This window comes from Muntiacus reevesi, chromosome 19 (assembly GCF_963930625.1).
Source record: "Muntiacus reevesi chromosome 19, mMunRee1.1, whole genome shotgun sequence".
In the NCBI taxonomy this organism is placed as follows: domain Eukaryota; kingdom Metazoa; phylum Chordata; class Mammalia; order Artiodactyla; family Cervidae; genus Muntiacus; species Muntiacus reevesi.
Genome location: NC_089267.1, coordinates 24,665,079 through 24,681,661, shown reverse-complemented (window position 1 = coordinate 24,681,661; position 16,583 = coordinate 24,665,079). Strand labels below are relative to the sequence as shown.

At 44.1% G+C, this 16,583-nt stretch overlaps 2 protein-coding genes across 6 annotated transcripts in view; both read left to right on the top strand.

Annotated features, from left to right (window-relative positions):
* Window positions 1-5,510, top strand: part of RNF217 (ring finger protein 217) — a 155,414-nt gene extending 149,904 nt beyond the window's left edge. Inside the window, exon 7 of the mRNA XM_065911791.1 lies at window positions 4,603-5,510. The gene's annotated coding sequence lies outside the window, so the exon portion shown is untranslated. The remainder of the gene's footprint in view (window positions 1-4,602) is intronic.
* A 41-nt stretch (window positions 5,511-5,551) lies between these two features.
* The window catches only part of TPD52L1 (TPD52 like 1), a 97,110-nt gene continuing 86,078 nt past the window's right edge, over window positions 5,552-16,583 (top strand). For 4 of the 5 annotated variants that reach the window (XM_065911796.1, XM_065911794.1, XM_065911793.1 and 1 more), the window contains exon 1: window positions 5,552-5,872. In XM_065911796.1, coding sequence (XP_065767868.1) covers window positions 5,782-5,872 — 91 coding nt within the window. In that variant the 5' untranslated portion in view covers window positions 5,552-5,781. Of the gene's footprint in view, window positions 5,873-7,617; window positions 7,826-16,583 lie in introns of those variants that run through there. The other variant, XM_065911795.1, reaches the window with a different exon arrangement.

The window sequence follows — 16,583 nt, the reverse complement described above, 5'->3', positions numbered from 1 at the left end:
TCTTTTTTTTTTTTTGCAAGGTTATAGTGAAATGAAAATGAAAATTAAGGAGTAGTAGAGGAGTAATAGAGGACTTTAAAAGAAAATAAGAGAAAAAAAGAAAAGAAAAAAAAAAACAAGAAAAAAATTTTTTCCTAATTAAAAAAATCGTAAAAATATATGAAAATGAAAGTTAAGGAGTAATGGGGGAGTAATAGGGAATTTTAAAAGAAAATAAAAGAGAAATAATAAAAAAGAAAAAAGAAAAAAATTTTTTTTAATTAAAAAAAAAGGTAAAAATATATCTAGGAATTTCTCTGGAGCTGTTGCGGTCAGTGTGGGTTCGGCTCAGTTTCAGATAGCTCCTCATTCCAGCTTACACTTCTCGATATCTACAGGCCCCTTCCGGTGTAGTCGGTGTTACCTACAGGGATTTTAATCTGTTGCACCCGTCCCTTCTGAAGCGGTTCCCTTTGTTTATTTGGCTTCTGTTTGCCGGTCTCTTCAGGGCCTAATTTCCGCCCTGACACAGGCGGGCAGAGGTGGTCTTTTGTTCAGGTTCACTAGTTCCGTCGTGCTGCGGGGAAGGGGGGTGCTGTTTTCCCCGTCTCCGCTGCTCAGGCTCCCGGCTGCTCTATATGGAGCGGGCCCTGCGCTGCGTGCGGTTCCAGTTCTCGGGTGTTCCACAAAAGCGCGGACTCGATTGCGCCTGCGTTTTGTGCCTTCCCTGCCCGAGCAGCTCAGGCAGCCAGGTGCTTGACGGGTGCGCTCTCCCCGGGTGCCGTGCGCCTTCTCCCCTCCATGGTCCCAGCCTCAGTTTCCGCCCGCGAGTCAGGTGCATGCGCCTTGTGTCTATTCTTCGGAGCTGGCCCCTAGCCGCGACCCTCCCAGCGGATGTCGACCATCCAGAGTCTCAGGAAGTCTTTGGTTAGAAACTGGAGGCCTGTTTGCAGTGCGGTAGGGGTGCCGTCTCTGGGGCCGAGTTTGCCCCTTTCCCCTCCCCACTGCCTCCTGCCTCCTGTGGGGATGGGCTTGTCCGCAGCCAGCTCTTCTCTGGACTTGCTCAGACCCTTTGTTCTGCGAATGGCCAGCAGTGTGTTCGGGCCGGTTAATTTTCTCTCTCTCTCTCTTGCTATCCCACAGTTTAAGTTGATAACTCACAAAAGCTCCCTCCGATTGTCCTCAGGGCACTCAGGCCCGGTCCTTACCCTAAGCAATGCGGCCCACTCCTCTCCGTTCCGCCCCCACTTGGCTGGTGGTGGATGCGGGCGTCTGGGGTACTTTTCTGCTGGGAGTTGCTTTTAGGCACGGAATCTGTGAGTTTTATTTATTTTTCCTCCCAGTTAGGTTGCCCTTTGAGATTCGAAAACTTCCCCCGGACCCACCAGTGCGAGGGTTTCCTGGTGTTTGGAAACTTCCTCTATTAAGACTCCCTTCCCGGGATGGGTCTCCATCCCTAGCTCTTTTGTCTCTCTTTTTATCTTTTATATTTTGTCCTACCTTCTTTTGAAGACAATGGGCTGCTTTTCTGGGCGCCTGATGTCCTCAGCTAGCGATCAGAAGTTGTTTTGTGAAGTTTGCTCTGCGTTCAGTTATTCTTTTGATGAATTTGTAGGAGAGAAAGTGGTCTCCCCATCCTATTCCTCCGCCATCGTGGCTCCTCCAATTAATATATTTTAAATGTATTTTAGAGATTGCTAATTTAAAATGATTCTACATTTTAAAGCTTTAAAGTCTAAAGGAGTAAGTTTTAGTATTTGTGTATACTAATCCTCAGGGTACAATTAAATAATATGCCTCTTTTCAATGGGAAAAAAGCACCTTTATCCTCTAAATTCTCTGAACATCTATGCATAATTTATGACCCAGAGACTACATTTAGAAATTTTGGAGAAACTTAGAAAAAGCAAAATCTGCACACTAGGTTTTTGTAAAGGATTTTATATAGTATGATCAACTTATTGAGGAGTTTTTGAGGGATAAACATATCTCATATGGGCTATAAGGGAATTCATTGATATTTTCCTACACCACTTGGAAGGATGGGAAATTCAAGGTGATACTCATTCTATCCTAACATTTCTCAAAACTATTCGGATATCAGAGTTCCCCATGGGATTGTCAGGGCCAAGTCTTCTTTGCTCTGCTGGGAGGAGGGAAGGACAGGGTAAGATGCACAGATAGACCTATGTCTAAGCTCTCCTTCATACTTCTCTTCCGTCCCCAACTCCCCTGGAAGGAGGGACAGAAAATCCTTGCTTTGTCTGCTCACATTTCTTTTTCATTATATTCTGTTTACCCAGGTGGTGACTTTTTAATCTGACAGCTCAAATTTTCGTATCCTTTAAGTATTTAAATTTTAGTTTCAACCACAAGCTTTAGCATCAGATAGACTTAGGTTGAAATTGTGACTTTACCATATTTTAGGTATCTGTGCTTGATTTTACCCTCTAGGAACAATGATAATTATTAGTAATAATTATAGTGAATATATGTCCATGTGTGTGTGTGTGTGTGTGTACATATTAATATATTCATCTTCAGATACTGTGGACAGTTTCTAAAACAGTCATTCTCAGTCTTGGAAGCATGTCAATATTACCTAGAAAGCTTTCAGTATTACCCAGAGAGCTTTCAAATCTAAACGTCTGCAGAGTGGGAGCCAGGTGGTCAGAAATGTTTAAAAGCCCCTTCCCTGTGTTGTGAGGGCGCACCGGTGGGCTGGGAAACACTGCTCTGGTCCCAGAGGATGGGAGGGAAGAACACATTAATTAATGCTGCAGAGAACATCCTGCCACAAAATGCCACAAATACGGAAACTCAGGCTCGGAGGGGCACAGAAGCTTGCCTCCAGTTACACGTGCGTGTGCGCTTGGTCACTTCAGTTACATGTGCGTGTGCGCTTGGTCACTTCAGTCGTGTCAGGCTCTTCGTGACCCCATGGACTGAGCCCGCCAGGCTCCTCTGTCCATGGGGTTCTCCAGACAAGAATACTGGAGTGGGTTGTCCTGCCCTCCTCCACGGGATCTTCCTGGCCCAAGGACTGAACCCGCATCTCCTGCATCTCCTGCGTTGCAGGTGGATTCTTTCCCACTGAGCCACTGAGGAAGCCCCCTCCAGTTACATAGCTAGTACTTTTCATCAAAAGTGCTTTCAACAAAAGGCATCAAAAGCATGTTCTAAATGACCCAATCAAAAAATGGGCCAAACAACTAAACAGACATTTCTCTAAAGACATACAGATGGCTAACAAACACTTGAAAAGATGCTCAACATCATTCATTATCAGAGAAATGCAAATCAAAACCACAGTGAGGTACCATCTCAACGCTGCTCAGAATGGCTGCTATCAAAAAGTCTACAAACAATAAATGCTGGAGAGGGTGTGGAGAAAAGGGAACCCTCTTACACTGTTGGTGGGAATGCAAACTAGTACAACCACTATGGAGAACAGTGTGGCGATTCCTTAAAAAACTGAAAATAGAATTGACATATGACCCAGCAATCCCCCTGCTGGGCATACATACCCAGGAAACCAGAGTTGAAAGAGACACGTGCACCCCAATGTTCATCGCAGCACTGTTTATAATAGGTAGAACATGGAAGCAACCTAGATGCCCATCAGCAGACGAATGGATAAGAAAGTTGTGGTACATATACACAATGGAATATTACTCAGCCATTAAAAAGAATGTGTTTGAATCAGTTCTAGTGAGGTGGATGAAACTGGAGCCTATTATACAGAGTGAAGTAAGTTAGAAAGACAGTCACCAATACAGTATATTAATGCATATATATGGAATTTAGAAAGATGGTAAAGTGAACTCGCTCAGTCGTGTCCAACTCTTATCGACCCCATGGACTATAGCCTACCAGGCTCCTCAGTCCATGGAATTTTCCAGGCAAGAGTACTGGAGTGGGTTGCCATTTTCCTTCTCCAGGGGATCTTCCCTACTCAGGGCTTTACCCTCCCGTAACAATGACCCTATAGGCGAGACAGCAAAAGAGACACAGATGTAAAGAATAGACTTTTGGACTCTATGGGAGAAGGCAAGGGTGGGATGATTTGATAGAATAGCATTGAAGCATATATATTACCATATGTGAAATAGATCACCAGTCCAAGTTCGATGCATGAAACAGGGCACTCAAAGCCGGTGCTCTGGGACAACCCAGAGGGATGGGATGGGGAGGGAGGTGGGAGGGGGTTTCGGGATGGGGAAAACATGTACACCCGTGGCTGGTTCATGTCAGTGTATGGCAAAAATCACTACAGTATTGTAAAGTAATTAGCCTCCAATTAAAATAAATCAATTACTTTTTTTTTAAAAAGCATCTTCTTCAGTGTGTTAGTAAGGATCACGGTCAGAGTGGCATAATTTATCTGCCCTTTCCTATTTGTGCCTCAAATTTCTCTGCTCTGCCCATCTCCAAAGGTCTCCCTCAGCCGGGTCCGAGTGTGCTCTGGCGAGTTTTAAGTGATCCAGGAACTTATTTAGGCAAGACTGTTAGTATACCATCCCTTTGTACATGTAAGATTCCCATCTCCACCTCTGAAGAAAGATCAATTGTGGAGGAGTGAACAGGTTTTCATTAACCAAATACACACCCATTGTTTTCCAGGTGGATTATCTACAGAGACAAAGAACACAGTGGTGAAGATGGCTGTTTCCTTAGCTTTAAAGACGTGAAGAAAATTCACCGTCCTAAGTGCCAAGCAAAAGGAGGACGTAAACACAATCTCCCTTGACTAAGCCATTAACCTGGTTAATTCCTCCATCCTTCAAGACTCAGCAGAGGCAAGCATCCTCAAAGAAACCTTCCTTTGTCTTCTCCATCTGAGTTAGGAGAGCTCCCTTATTTGCCCAGGTGCATACTTGGCTTAACTCTGGCACGGGACCTATTATACTGCACTGCTTTATAGAGCATCTGCCTTCTCATGAGTTCATGAACTCCCTGGGTAAAAAGGATCATGCCTCTTCCTGTATCTTTAGTATCTAGCACAGTCCTTGGCACATAGAAGATCTTCAGTAGCTGTTTCTGAATCACTATCAATATTTTCTTATTATGAACAGTGATTGAAGACGTCAAGAGGGCAGACTTTAACATTTTGTAAATCAGAAAAATGAGTCAGAGCTTATAAGAAGTTTAGATGACTCAAGGTGGGAAGTCATTATCTATTTTTAGCTCCTTTTAACTGCTAGAAGTTAACTCTAACCTGTTGTTTAATCTCCAGGGTAGAGAGGACCAGAACAATGAAATAGGCTCTAAAAAGTTATTTAATCACCGATTCTGATTCATCCTTTGGCGCATCCTTGTTAGCTATCACCAAAAACCATTTAAAAGCCATGCTTGGTGTTCTATAGAGGAATTTTAATGGCAATGATTACAAATCAGGGACCTCTTCAATATAACAAGAAACACTGATGTGTTTACACATGTACCAGGCAATTATGAGTGTTCCTCTTTCAAGCAAAAATATGTCTCTCTTAATGTTTATTAGACTATATTCTGAGAGTAACTATAGAAACTACTAGTTAATTATTTACTCAATAAATCATTTTATAGCTATGAATCTGTATAAAGCTCTTTGGCAGGCAATGAGAGGCTCAATATACAGACCCACATTGGCATTGCAGGAGACCTGGGTTCAATCCCTGGGTCAGGAAGATTCCCTGGAGAAGGAAATGGCAACCCACTTGCCTAGAAAATTCAACTGACAGAGGAGCCTGGTGGGCTACAGTCCACAGAGTCACAAAGAGTCAGACATGAATGAGTGACTAACACTTTCACACTTTTAATATGAGACCCGCGCTGGACCCTGACAGACTTTCCCATCTAAGAGAGGACAAAACAACAACTGAGCAATACAGCAAATCATTCAGGACGAAATGTAAGTCAACACTACATTGTATTTTGCAGATGAAGGTGGTATAGATGGGAGGAAGAGATACCGCGACAGCTAAAGATCTGAGGAGGTGCAGGAGCTGATATTTCTTAGTCCCTGCCATGCTTTCTGGTCATATTGCCAGGTCAGGTCAGGCTAGGAACAGAAATGTAAATTTCTAGTCTTTTGTCTCAAAAATGTGACTGCTTCATCAACCTACAGGTACAGCCCATGGGCTTCAGATTAGAAAAATTGATGCTTTTTATTGGCAGATTCTGTATCTGTGAATTTGCCTCCCTATGAAAATGTGTGATACCAGAATCAATAGAGTGCTTTCATGGTCCCTCCTGGACAAGGGCAGAGACCTGAAAAAGTTAGGGGGACTGGTATATACCTCCTAGCAAAGGAATCAAAAGCCTAACCGCCACCTTCTTGTTTCAGTTCTCAGATGGTACACAAGTGCCCTTCTCACAGACTACAATGAAGGCTACTAGGAAGGCTAGTTCTACTATTTAAAAAGGCCTCCATGCCTAGTTGGTGGTATAGTGGTGAACATAGCTGCCTTCCAAGCAGTAGACCTGGGTTCAATCTCCAGCCAATGCAGCAGACTGATTTTGGGGGCTTCCCAGGTGGTGCTAGTGGTAAAGAACCCTCCTGCCAATGCTGGAGACTAAAAGACATGGGTTGGAAAGATCAATCCCTGGGTTCAGTCCCTGGGTTGGAAAGATCCCCTGGAGAAGGGCATGGCAGTCCACTCCAGTATTCTTGCCTGGAGAATCCCATGGACAGAGGAGCCTGGTGAGCTAAGGTCTTAGCTGTGGGCTAAGGTCCTAGCTAAGGGCTAGGGTCGCAGAGTCTGACACAGCTGAAGGGACTTAGCACTCATGCATGCATGCACCAAGCTTCGTGCTAAAGAGCTGTGGGGTATCCTAAATGCCTGAAGGCTGTCTGTGCCTTAGGGAGAAATGCAGATATTGAATAAGCTTCAGAAGGTCTATGCAATTCTGCTAAGTTAAATAAGCTTAATGGTGCTGTGGACTGGGGGAGTTCAATATTAGTGAGTGAACAGTATGTAGTAAATAAGGTATTTTTAAACAGAAACACACAGCAGACAAAGTTATATACTAACAAGTTGACAAAAAAGTATTGAGTCCAGAGGGTCAGAGGAGCCTACCACTGTATTTCCACCAGAAGCAAGGATCCCTTATTGTAAAGCCACTTTCCTTTTTCTCTTCAGAGTATTGTCCCCCTGTGCTGCAAGCCCATGGATCTAGCCACTGGCCAGCAATGGCATTCATAAGAAACTGTCCCATAAATACACACATACCCTTTCATCTCCAGTATTCTGACAGCATAATTGATACCTTTTCTTTGATTTAAACGTACACATAATTTTACCCCACATGCTCCGTTGGCATAGATTCCAGAGCCACCGAACCACTAGAGTGTATAAGGGCCGCTATTTAATGATTTATCAATATTCAGGTCTGTGAACCGGCAGACCCAAAAGAAAAATGCTTTTATGTTTGTGGATTATTTCAATGAACTATAGAAAGTGAGTATCAAAAAATGTATTTCCAAAAAAAAAAAAAAAATTGAAGGCACCTCGGACCTCGAGCCTGCTTCAGACATCCCCGGGCGGAGCACGCGCCCTGAGCCCGGAGCGCGCGCCCCCGGCCCGATGCCCGAATCGGCCGGCAGGTGGCGCCCAGCGGTGGGCTGCACCCCCGCGCGGTCTGGGCCAGGTAGACTGGAAGGGGCGGGGGTAACCGGGAGCGGGCAGCGGAGGCCGCCCGGCGTCCCCCACCCGCTCCACGCCGCGCTCGCTACACGCGTGCGGGGAGAGGACGCGGCCAGCCGCCTTCCGAGCTCCGGCGCCGCCGCTGCTTCTCCGCCAGGCGCCGGGCGTCCCCGCCACTCTCAGTCCGAAGTCGGCCACCATGGAGGCGCAGGCTCGAGGTGAGTGGTCGCCGATCGCCCCGAGGGTCAGGCCCTGGGGCTTCCAAAGGCCCTTTCCCCGCAGCACCTAACTTTGCTCCCCGGCCGAGCGGATGGGTGACCTCAGCCCATGTGTCCACCACTCTACTCCTCCCCGCGCCTGCGGGACAATTCCTGCTCCCCCAAACTCAGGATGTGCTGTGGGCTGGGGACCAGTGGAGAGGACCCTCGACAGGAAACGCGCCCCGGGATTGCTCGACTTCTTTCCCGGCCAGTCGCGATCGCGCTTCCCACACCTCGCGGGCGCCCGCGGGACCTGTTGGGCAGGGTCCGGAGAACCCCTTTCGTCCCCTTCTCCCCGCGGGGAGTAGGGAGGGGACGCGACGACTCCGGCGGTACCCGGTGGGTTCGCGTCCTGCACCCCCCGAATCCCGGGCTGAGCGCAGCGCGCGCCGAGGGGCTGGCTCCGCGGAGACCCCGGGTCTCCCGGACACGCGAGGGGCTTGCGGCGCGGAGACCTGCCTTCTGAGGCCCCGGAGTGCGTTACCCGCCGGCTGATCTTCGCAGCTTGACGCGAGGGTCCCGGTTTCCTTCGGTCGGGGGGCGACCTCTGTCTCCGTTGGCGTGCGGGGCCTTCGAGCTCCGCGGGTCGCTGGCTCCAGGAGCCCGAGAGGTCTTCACCGAGGGCAGCCTGGTGTCTTGAGGTCGCCTGCAGAGAAGGGTTAGGGAATCCCGATGGAATCGTGCCAGAATGGAAGTAAATGGTATGTGTAAAGAAGCAGAGATGGACGAATGTGGAGCAGGAGATTGGTGGGAAGTCTCCGACTCTGTAGAATCTCTCTGGGGAGCAATGCCGAGAAGGAATGGATGCAGAGTTCAGCCTTTTTCAGGCTTTAGAACAATCATCGCCACCTTTCTTCCACGGGAAATTCTATGTAGGCTTTTAAATCAAATAGGAGCCCCGTTTAAAAAATTTAAAAAAGGAAGAAGAGATTCATGACCCTATGTGCTCCCCTTTTAGGGGCTAAAGTGCCCTACATGAGAGCGACTTGGCAGACGCTGGGTCTGGAGTCACCCAACAGGTTTGGCTGCCAGGCTTACAATGGTCTGAACAGTACGAACCATCCTCATTCTTTCCATCAGCCAAGATCTTGTCCATAAAGCTGCTGCTTCCAGTATTTTTCCTCCACTCTCTATCTAAATGGGAAAGGAGAATTCAACCAAGGGTGGGGCATTTTTGTATGTGTGCTCAGCCGTGTTGGACCCTTTGCAACCCCATGAACTGTATGTAGCCCACCAGGCTCCACTGTCCATGGAATTTTCCAGGCAGGATACTGGAGTGGGTTGCCATGCCCTCTTCCAGGGGAAATTTCTCAACTCAGGGATCGAACCTTCAAATCTTGTGTCTCTTGTACTAGCTGGCAGATTCTTTACGCCTGTGCCTCCTGGGAAGCCCCTGGGGAGCTTCTTAGTCTAATTCAAAAGTTGAGACCAGGTCAGAGGCCTTCACTCCTAAACTGAAGCAGGTAGGAACAGCTGGAGCTTTCCAACCTGCTTTGCCAATGAGAATTATTTGCAGTTTTAAATACAGGCCCTGGCCCATTCCAGATCCAGCAAACTGGAATCTCTGGGGCCTGAACCTGGGTTTATTTGAAAGCTTCCCAAGTGAATCTGTTATTCAGTGAGGTTGGAGAGAAAAACTACAGCAGGTAGGAAACATGGACTGGACCCACCAGTGTTATCCGTTTGCTTTACTTGTGAGATTTACTTAACAAACACTCCAGTACTTTCCTCTGCCAAGCACTGTGCTAGGCGGAACAAACATGGCCTGGATCCCTGCTTTGTGACATTTATAGTGGAGGAAGAGACAGGCATTAATTTGAGAGTTATTTGATAACTAAATGGAAAAATTGCAACCATCTAACTGATAAGAAGAGGACCACAGTGTAGTGAGAGCCTGAAGGAAGCTGCCAGCCTAGTCAAGTAGTGAAGTGAAGTCGCTCAGTTGTGTCCAGCTCTCTGCAACCCCATGGACTGTAGCCTACCAGGCTCCTCCGTCCATGGCTTTTCCCAGGCAGGAATCCTGGAGTGGGTTGCCAGTGAGGGCCTGAAGAAAGCTCTCAGCCTAGCAGGTGACAGTCAAACCAGCAGAATCTGCTCACTGCGTCCCTGTTTCTGCTTTGTGCTTTACATGGGTTGACTCACTGCTTCATAGCAGTTCCATGGGCTAGGTAGTGTGGTCCTTCCCATTCTCCAGAAAGGAAACAAGCCAGACATGTAAATCCCTTGTGACAAGTATATAATATTGCAGAGTGGATGCTGTGAAGGCCCACTCCCCACGCAAAGCCTACCACTTTCAGAAGAGAACTAAAACTTAAGTCCCTGCCTGCTCTTCCTCTCTTTGCCCCCCCCCGCCCCGCCTCTTCTCCCCTTCATATGAAGCCCTCCTAGGGAGACTGGATTAGGGTAAAGGTCAGCCAGGGGGATAAAAGTAAATAGAGTTAAGAAATACTTGGGAAGAAAAAAATGGTAACTTGGATTGGCTGTGAAGGATGGCGGTGTCAAGGATGACTTTCAACTTAATAGTTTTACAATCAGGTGGATGATATTTGCCCTTAAATTCTCATCTTCCCAGTACATTTTCAGACTTTTTTTTTTGGTCAGTTAAGAAGCAGACATATTCTTTAAGAATGAAACGTTTGGCAAAATGTTTATGGTTTATATTAAAGAGATCTTCTTTCCATTTGGTACATTTCTCTGGCTAAATAATTGCCTCTTCGATTCTAAGGGAGTCCTATAGTTTCCTAAACGCAAGCTTCTATCCTCAGCACTGTTTGTTTTAGAATTATCTAGAGTGGGGATGGCTTATCTTTCTGCCCCTTGATCTAGAGAAAAGCAAACATGAATGAGGTTAAGTGGTCAGTGCTATTGAGATGTCCTCAGGGATTTTCTAGTACCTCTTCCTGGAGGAGGGCATGGCAACCCACTCCAGTATTCTTGCCTGGTGAAGCCCTTGGACAGAGGAGCCTGGGGGTTCCAGTCCATGGGGTTGCAAAGAGTCGGACAGGACTGAAGTGACTCAGCATGCACTTTATAGTACAGATGCTATGGACTTCATTTGCACACAAATCTCCATAAATGCAGTAGTGGGTCTTAGAAGTAAAATGCTGCTGTTAGTTTCTTTGACTTTGTAGAAGAACAGATTACTTCCAACAAAACAGGAAGACATTCTGGGAAGTTGGCAGAAGGAAAAACATGGAAGTGGGACTAGGAACAATTCCATGAGGCGAAGCTGGAGAACTGTGTGCAGTGAGAGGCCCACAAGAGGCTAGTGTTGCCAGTTGTTTTCCTGGTACTAGAGAATTTTGCTTTAATAAAATTGATGTATTAGAGAGAGAATTTATTTTGGAATGTAGCACTTTCCTGAAGCATATGGCAGTCCTTTAAAGAAGGTTCCTGATCTTTTCATATTTCATTATGAAATGAAATATTTCATATTTCATTATCTTTTCACTTTCATATTTCATTACTCTAGAAATTAACTTTTTGTTTTTCCCAATGTCTTGAATGTTAAAAGGAAAAAATTTCACTTAATACTTGCATGTATTCAGAATAATAATTGTATTAGTGTCCTATGATTGCTGTAACAAATTACTACAAATATAATGGCTTAAAACAACAGAAATGTATTCTCTCACAGTTCTGGAGGTTTGAAGTCCAAAATTACCGTCGCTGGACCAGAATTAGGGTGTCAGCAAGGCTTCGATCTTTCTGGATGCTCTCAGAAATACTTTTTCCTCGCCTCCTCCAGCCACTGGCCACATCTCTTCAGTCTCTGCCCTTGTGGTCCCGTCGCCTTCTCTTATATCAGATCTCCCTCTGTCACTCTTATAAGAATATTTGTGATATTTCATTTAGAGCTCACCTGGAGAGTCTAAGATAACCTTCCCATCCCAAGATTCTTTTCCCATTAAAGGTAATATTTACTGGCCCCAGGGACCAGGATCTGATATCTTTGGGGGCCAATATTCAGCCAATTACCATAACTATTTTTTATATTCAGACATTCTATTCAGGAGAATTCTCAGAAGTCCATGAATGACTTCAAGTAATATATGTCAGATTAAGCCTGTTTGCAGATTCCATTAAAGTGAAATGTCATGTTTATCTTACGTTCCTCTTTGCTCACAGGGCATTTGTTTGGACTCATCTTGTTCCAGGAAGAAGTCAGGGCACTTTATACAGACAAATGAAACACAGGAAGATAATGCAAGTTAGATGAAAGAAAACAAACAGATAAGAGCAGAAAATACAGCAAAGAATGAGCTCTAGAAAAAATGAATACAGTTATATCCTTTTTATTAATATTCCATGCAAACAAATTCTTGCTTTGTAAGCAAAGCATATTATTGTTTTTTGACAAAACAGTAAAATAATCTCTTCTATCTCAAAGAGCAAGAGGTTAACTTAAGTCTCTTATATTGTAGGGATCAGATTACCCAAAGAAAAAGAAATCTATTTCCCACATTTCAGGCTATACAATCATAAACCTCAAACTATGGAAGCTAGGTATTATACCTTTTGACTTAAGACTTTGATTTATGACTATGATTATGACTTTGATTTATGACTTTAAAAAATATTATAAAGAGTATTCTTACTGTCTTCAAAGCTACTTTCTACTGTTTTACGTTCCCTCTAAATAAAAATTTTAAAGTAGGTAGGGATGTGTATATAAGATAAAGTCAATCATTTGTAACAAATCATATAGTGTTAGGCTTCCTTGATGGCTCAGTGGTAAAGAATCCACCTACCAGTGTAGGAGACACAGGTTTGATCCCTGGACTGGAAAGATAACCTGGAGAAGGAGATGGCAACCCACTCCGTATTCTTGCCTGGGAAATCCCATGGACAGAGGAGCCTGGCAGACTACTGGTCCATCGGGTCACAAAAGAATCAGACACAGCTTGGTGATTCAACAGCGGCATGTACTGTTGTTGCGATTAAATTTTTTATAAAATGGAGTCACACAAATCATAGATATTATGTTGTTGTCATTGTTGTTCAGTTGCTAAGCTGTGTCCAACTCTTTGTGACCGCATGGACTGCATGCAGCACGCCAGGTTCCTCTGTCCTCCACTATCTCTAGGAGTTGGCTCAAATTTATGTCCATTGAGATAGTGATGCTATCTAACCATCTCATCCTCTGCCACCTCCCTCTCCTTTTGCCTTCAGTCTTTTCTAGCATGAGGGTCTTTTCCAAGGAATCGACTCTTTCGTATCAGGTGACCAAAGTATTGGAGCTTCACCTTCAGCATCAGTCCTTCCAATGAATATTCAGGATTGATTTCCTTTAGGATTGACTGATTTGATCTCCTTGCAGTCCAAGGGACTCTCAAGAGTTCTTGCCAGTACTACAGTTCAAAAGCATCAACTCTTTAGTGCTCAGCCTTCTTTATGGTCTAGCTTTATGGTTTTTATGGTCTAACTCTCATATCCATACATGACTGCTGAGAAAACCATAGCTTTGACTATATGGACTTTTGTCAGCAACGTGCTTCTTAACATGCTGTCTAGGTTTGTCATAGCTTTCCTTCCAAGGAGCAAACTTATTTTAATTTCATGGCTGCAGTCATTGTCTGCAGTGATTTTGGAGTCCAAGAAAATAAAATCTGTCACTGTTTCCACTTTTTCCCCATCTATTTGCCGTGAAGTGTTGGGACTGGAAACCATGATGTTGGTGTCTTTAATGCTGAATTTAAAGTCAGCTTTTTCACTGTCTTCTTTCACCCTCATCAAGAGGCTCTTTATTTCCTGTTCACTTTCTACCATTAGAGTTGGTATCATCTGCACATCTGGACATTTCTCACGGCAGTCTTGATTCCAGCTTGTGATTCATCTAGCTCAGCATACTAGAAGCTATTTTGAATTGCATTCCCTAATATATGCTTTATTTTCTTAATACTTTTTGACAGGCAGAATTTGAGAAGTTGCTTCAAAACACTTAGAAGTAAATGAGTCCATTTTTCTGGTCAATCATAAGATTTGGTACTTGGTATTAATATGTTGTCTCATGTATTCTTCACAATACAACCTCTGAACTAAATCTGCATTTTTATACTATGGAACTGAGACTGAGCAGTCTCGCTTACTTCCTCTAATTTACCACCAGTGTGTGTGTTGAGTGGCTCAGTCATGTCCAACTCTTTGCAATATCATGGACCATAGCCTGCCATGCTCCTCTGGGCATGAGATTTCCCAGGCAAGAATACTGGAATGGGTTGCCATTTCCTTCTCCAGGGGATCTTCCCCAGCCAGGGATCAAACTCTTGTCTACTACATTACAAGCAGATTCTTTATCCTCTGAGCCACCATCGAAGCCTAGGGAAATAAGTAAATAATAAATAAGTACTTTGGCAACTATCCTTTAAAATGTGTAAATCATCTATACTTAAAAACTGGCAATTGGAGAAAAGAGGGTGGCAGCCCCAGTTACCAGTCTGGTGTTGCTCTCCACATATGTGAATGTTCGTCATTACTGCGGTTCTGGAATGTCCCCAGCAACACTGTGAAGCCACCTCCTAAACTGAGTCAGGATGCAGTTAAGAAGACATGAAGGATGACCCTAAACTGTGGATTTTCAAGCCTGTCATTCTATTTGTCATTGAATGTTTGTGCAATGAAGTGTAATTTCTTTAAAATCTATGCATTAAATTAAGAATCATTATTAATGCACCAGAGAAGGCAGCAGAACATTTTAATGAATTTGAGTTGGCTAAAAGAAAGCTTTGGGTCCTCAAGGAAAGATGAATTTTAAATAGTTTCTCACAGTGTGAGTCGTTTATAAATGTTGCATTTTGATGCAGAGCATGTGAAAGTCCCAGAATAAAACCATAAATCTCCAAGAATACCCCTTTATCGCCAACCTATTACTTCTTCCTCAGAAGACAAAAATCCGATGCTTGGCTATTTGTGCTGTAGCCAAATGATGTACCACGTACCAAAAACGTGTGTATATATATGTTGCATCTCTAGAGTTATATCTAGTTATTTGCACCTTACACAAATTACATTTTCTCTGACGTATATCTAAAACGCAGAATCCACCAAGCCCTTGGAAACTGCAAAATGCAATTTTCTTATAATTAGACACTTCTTTTGTCAATCAATAGCAAGAGCAGCTTGTCAAGGATCCTGGAAACAGAACTGATTCATTCAGAAGAAAATGATAACTACGGGGACAATGAGAGGGGAGTCTCTTCAGATTTCTCGATTTCAGAGTCTCTGGCTGTTGGATATTTATTTGTTTGTTTTCCTCTGATTTCTGCCCCCTGTATGTGGATGAACTGAGAGTGGTGATAATGAGAACAGTAAATAATCTATAAATATTGCCAACATTTGGAATTCCAGAATTCAAGTGGATTCATTTCTACGTGAAGACATCATGGAAAGATGGTTCCCTTACTCAAGAGTCGAGACAAGTCAGGAGGAAATTGAAGTCTTTGATCCTCATTATTCCTCTTTTGATACCCCAGGATCCATCTTCTTGCTTTCTGCAAAGTTTATTTCAAATGATGGAAAGGTTCTTATGAGCACTCACCCATTTCTCCTATTTTACAAATTCCATGAAGGACATTACTGACAAGGAAAATGTCTGTTTATTGTGGACTTACTGTGTGCCAGACCTGGTTCCAATTGTTTATGAGATGTTCCGCCAGGTTCCCAGAGCCCCCCTCAATGACTCTAGACCTGAAAGAAGGAAGCTTTTCTGAGGATTAGGGCTTGCATTTGTCACTGTGACCATTGAGAGAATGTACAGAGGTAAGAACACACACGCAGAGCTTTTTGGAAGTATGATCTTGCTATTTTGGGAGGGGGTGTCCACCAGCCAGAAAGCAGCTGGTTGCTCCATGGCAGTGCTCCACGCATGTGCCTTATGGAGTCTCTTGCATGCAGGAGAAGGGCTGAGCAGAGACCTTGGCCTCTCCTTTCCAAAAATGATTTTGGCATCTGAGAGAGAAAGGCCCTTGTACTTACAAACAGAAAATCTGATACATTTGAAAAGCAAATCTTGTATTGGAAGAAAAAAGTGGGTTGAGTACCAGTAAAAAAACAGAGGGAAAACACACATCTAAAAGTCGATTCATATATACACTTGAAAAGAATTGGAATCACAGTATTACCTACCCCCCAGTGACTTAAATTCTTTTTTTTACATTTAAAAATATATTTTACTTTTGAATTGGAGGATAATTATTTTACAGTGTTGTGCTGGTTTCTGCCGTATGACTATGCAAATAAGTCATAATCACGTATATATCCCCTCCTCTGTGACCCTGCCTCCCCCCTCCCATCCCACTCGACTTAAATTCTTTGATTAGGTATGTTATGGGGTTGCTGACTTCCTTCATTAAGAGAATTGGGCAAATAATAGTGGTATTATCACTAACATTTTTTTTATTCTGTCTGCTTTTATTTAGTTAAAAAAATGTTAATTTATTTATTTTTAATTGGAGGATAATTGCTTTACAATGTTGTGTTGGTTTCTGCCATACATCAAGAGGAGTCAGCCATAGATACATATGGTCCCTCCCTCTGGGTTGGGGACACAAGGAGCTACATGAGCACCTCCCTCCCACCGCCCACCCCAGCCCACCTCTCTCAGTTGTCACAGAGCACAGGGTTGAGTTCCCTGCATGATACAGCAAATTTCCACTGGCTATCTTTTTTACATATGGTAATGTATATATTCCAAGGCTACTCTCTCAATTCATTCCAC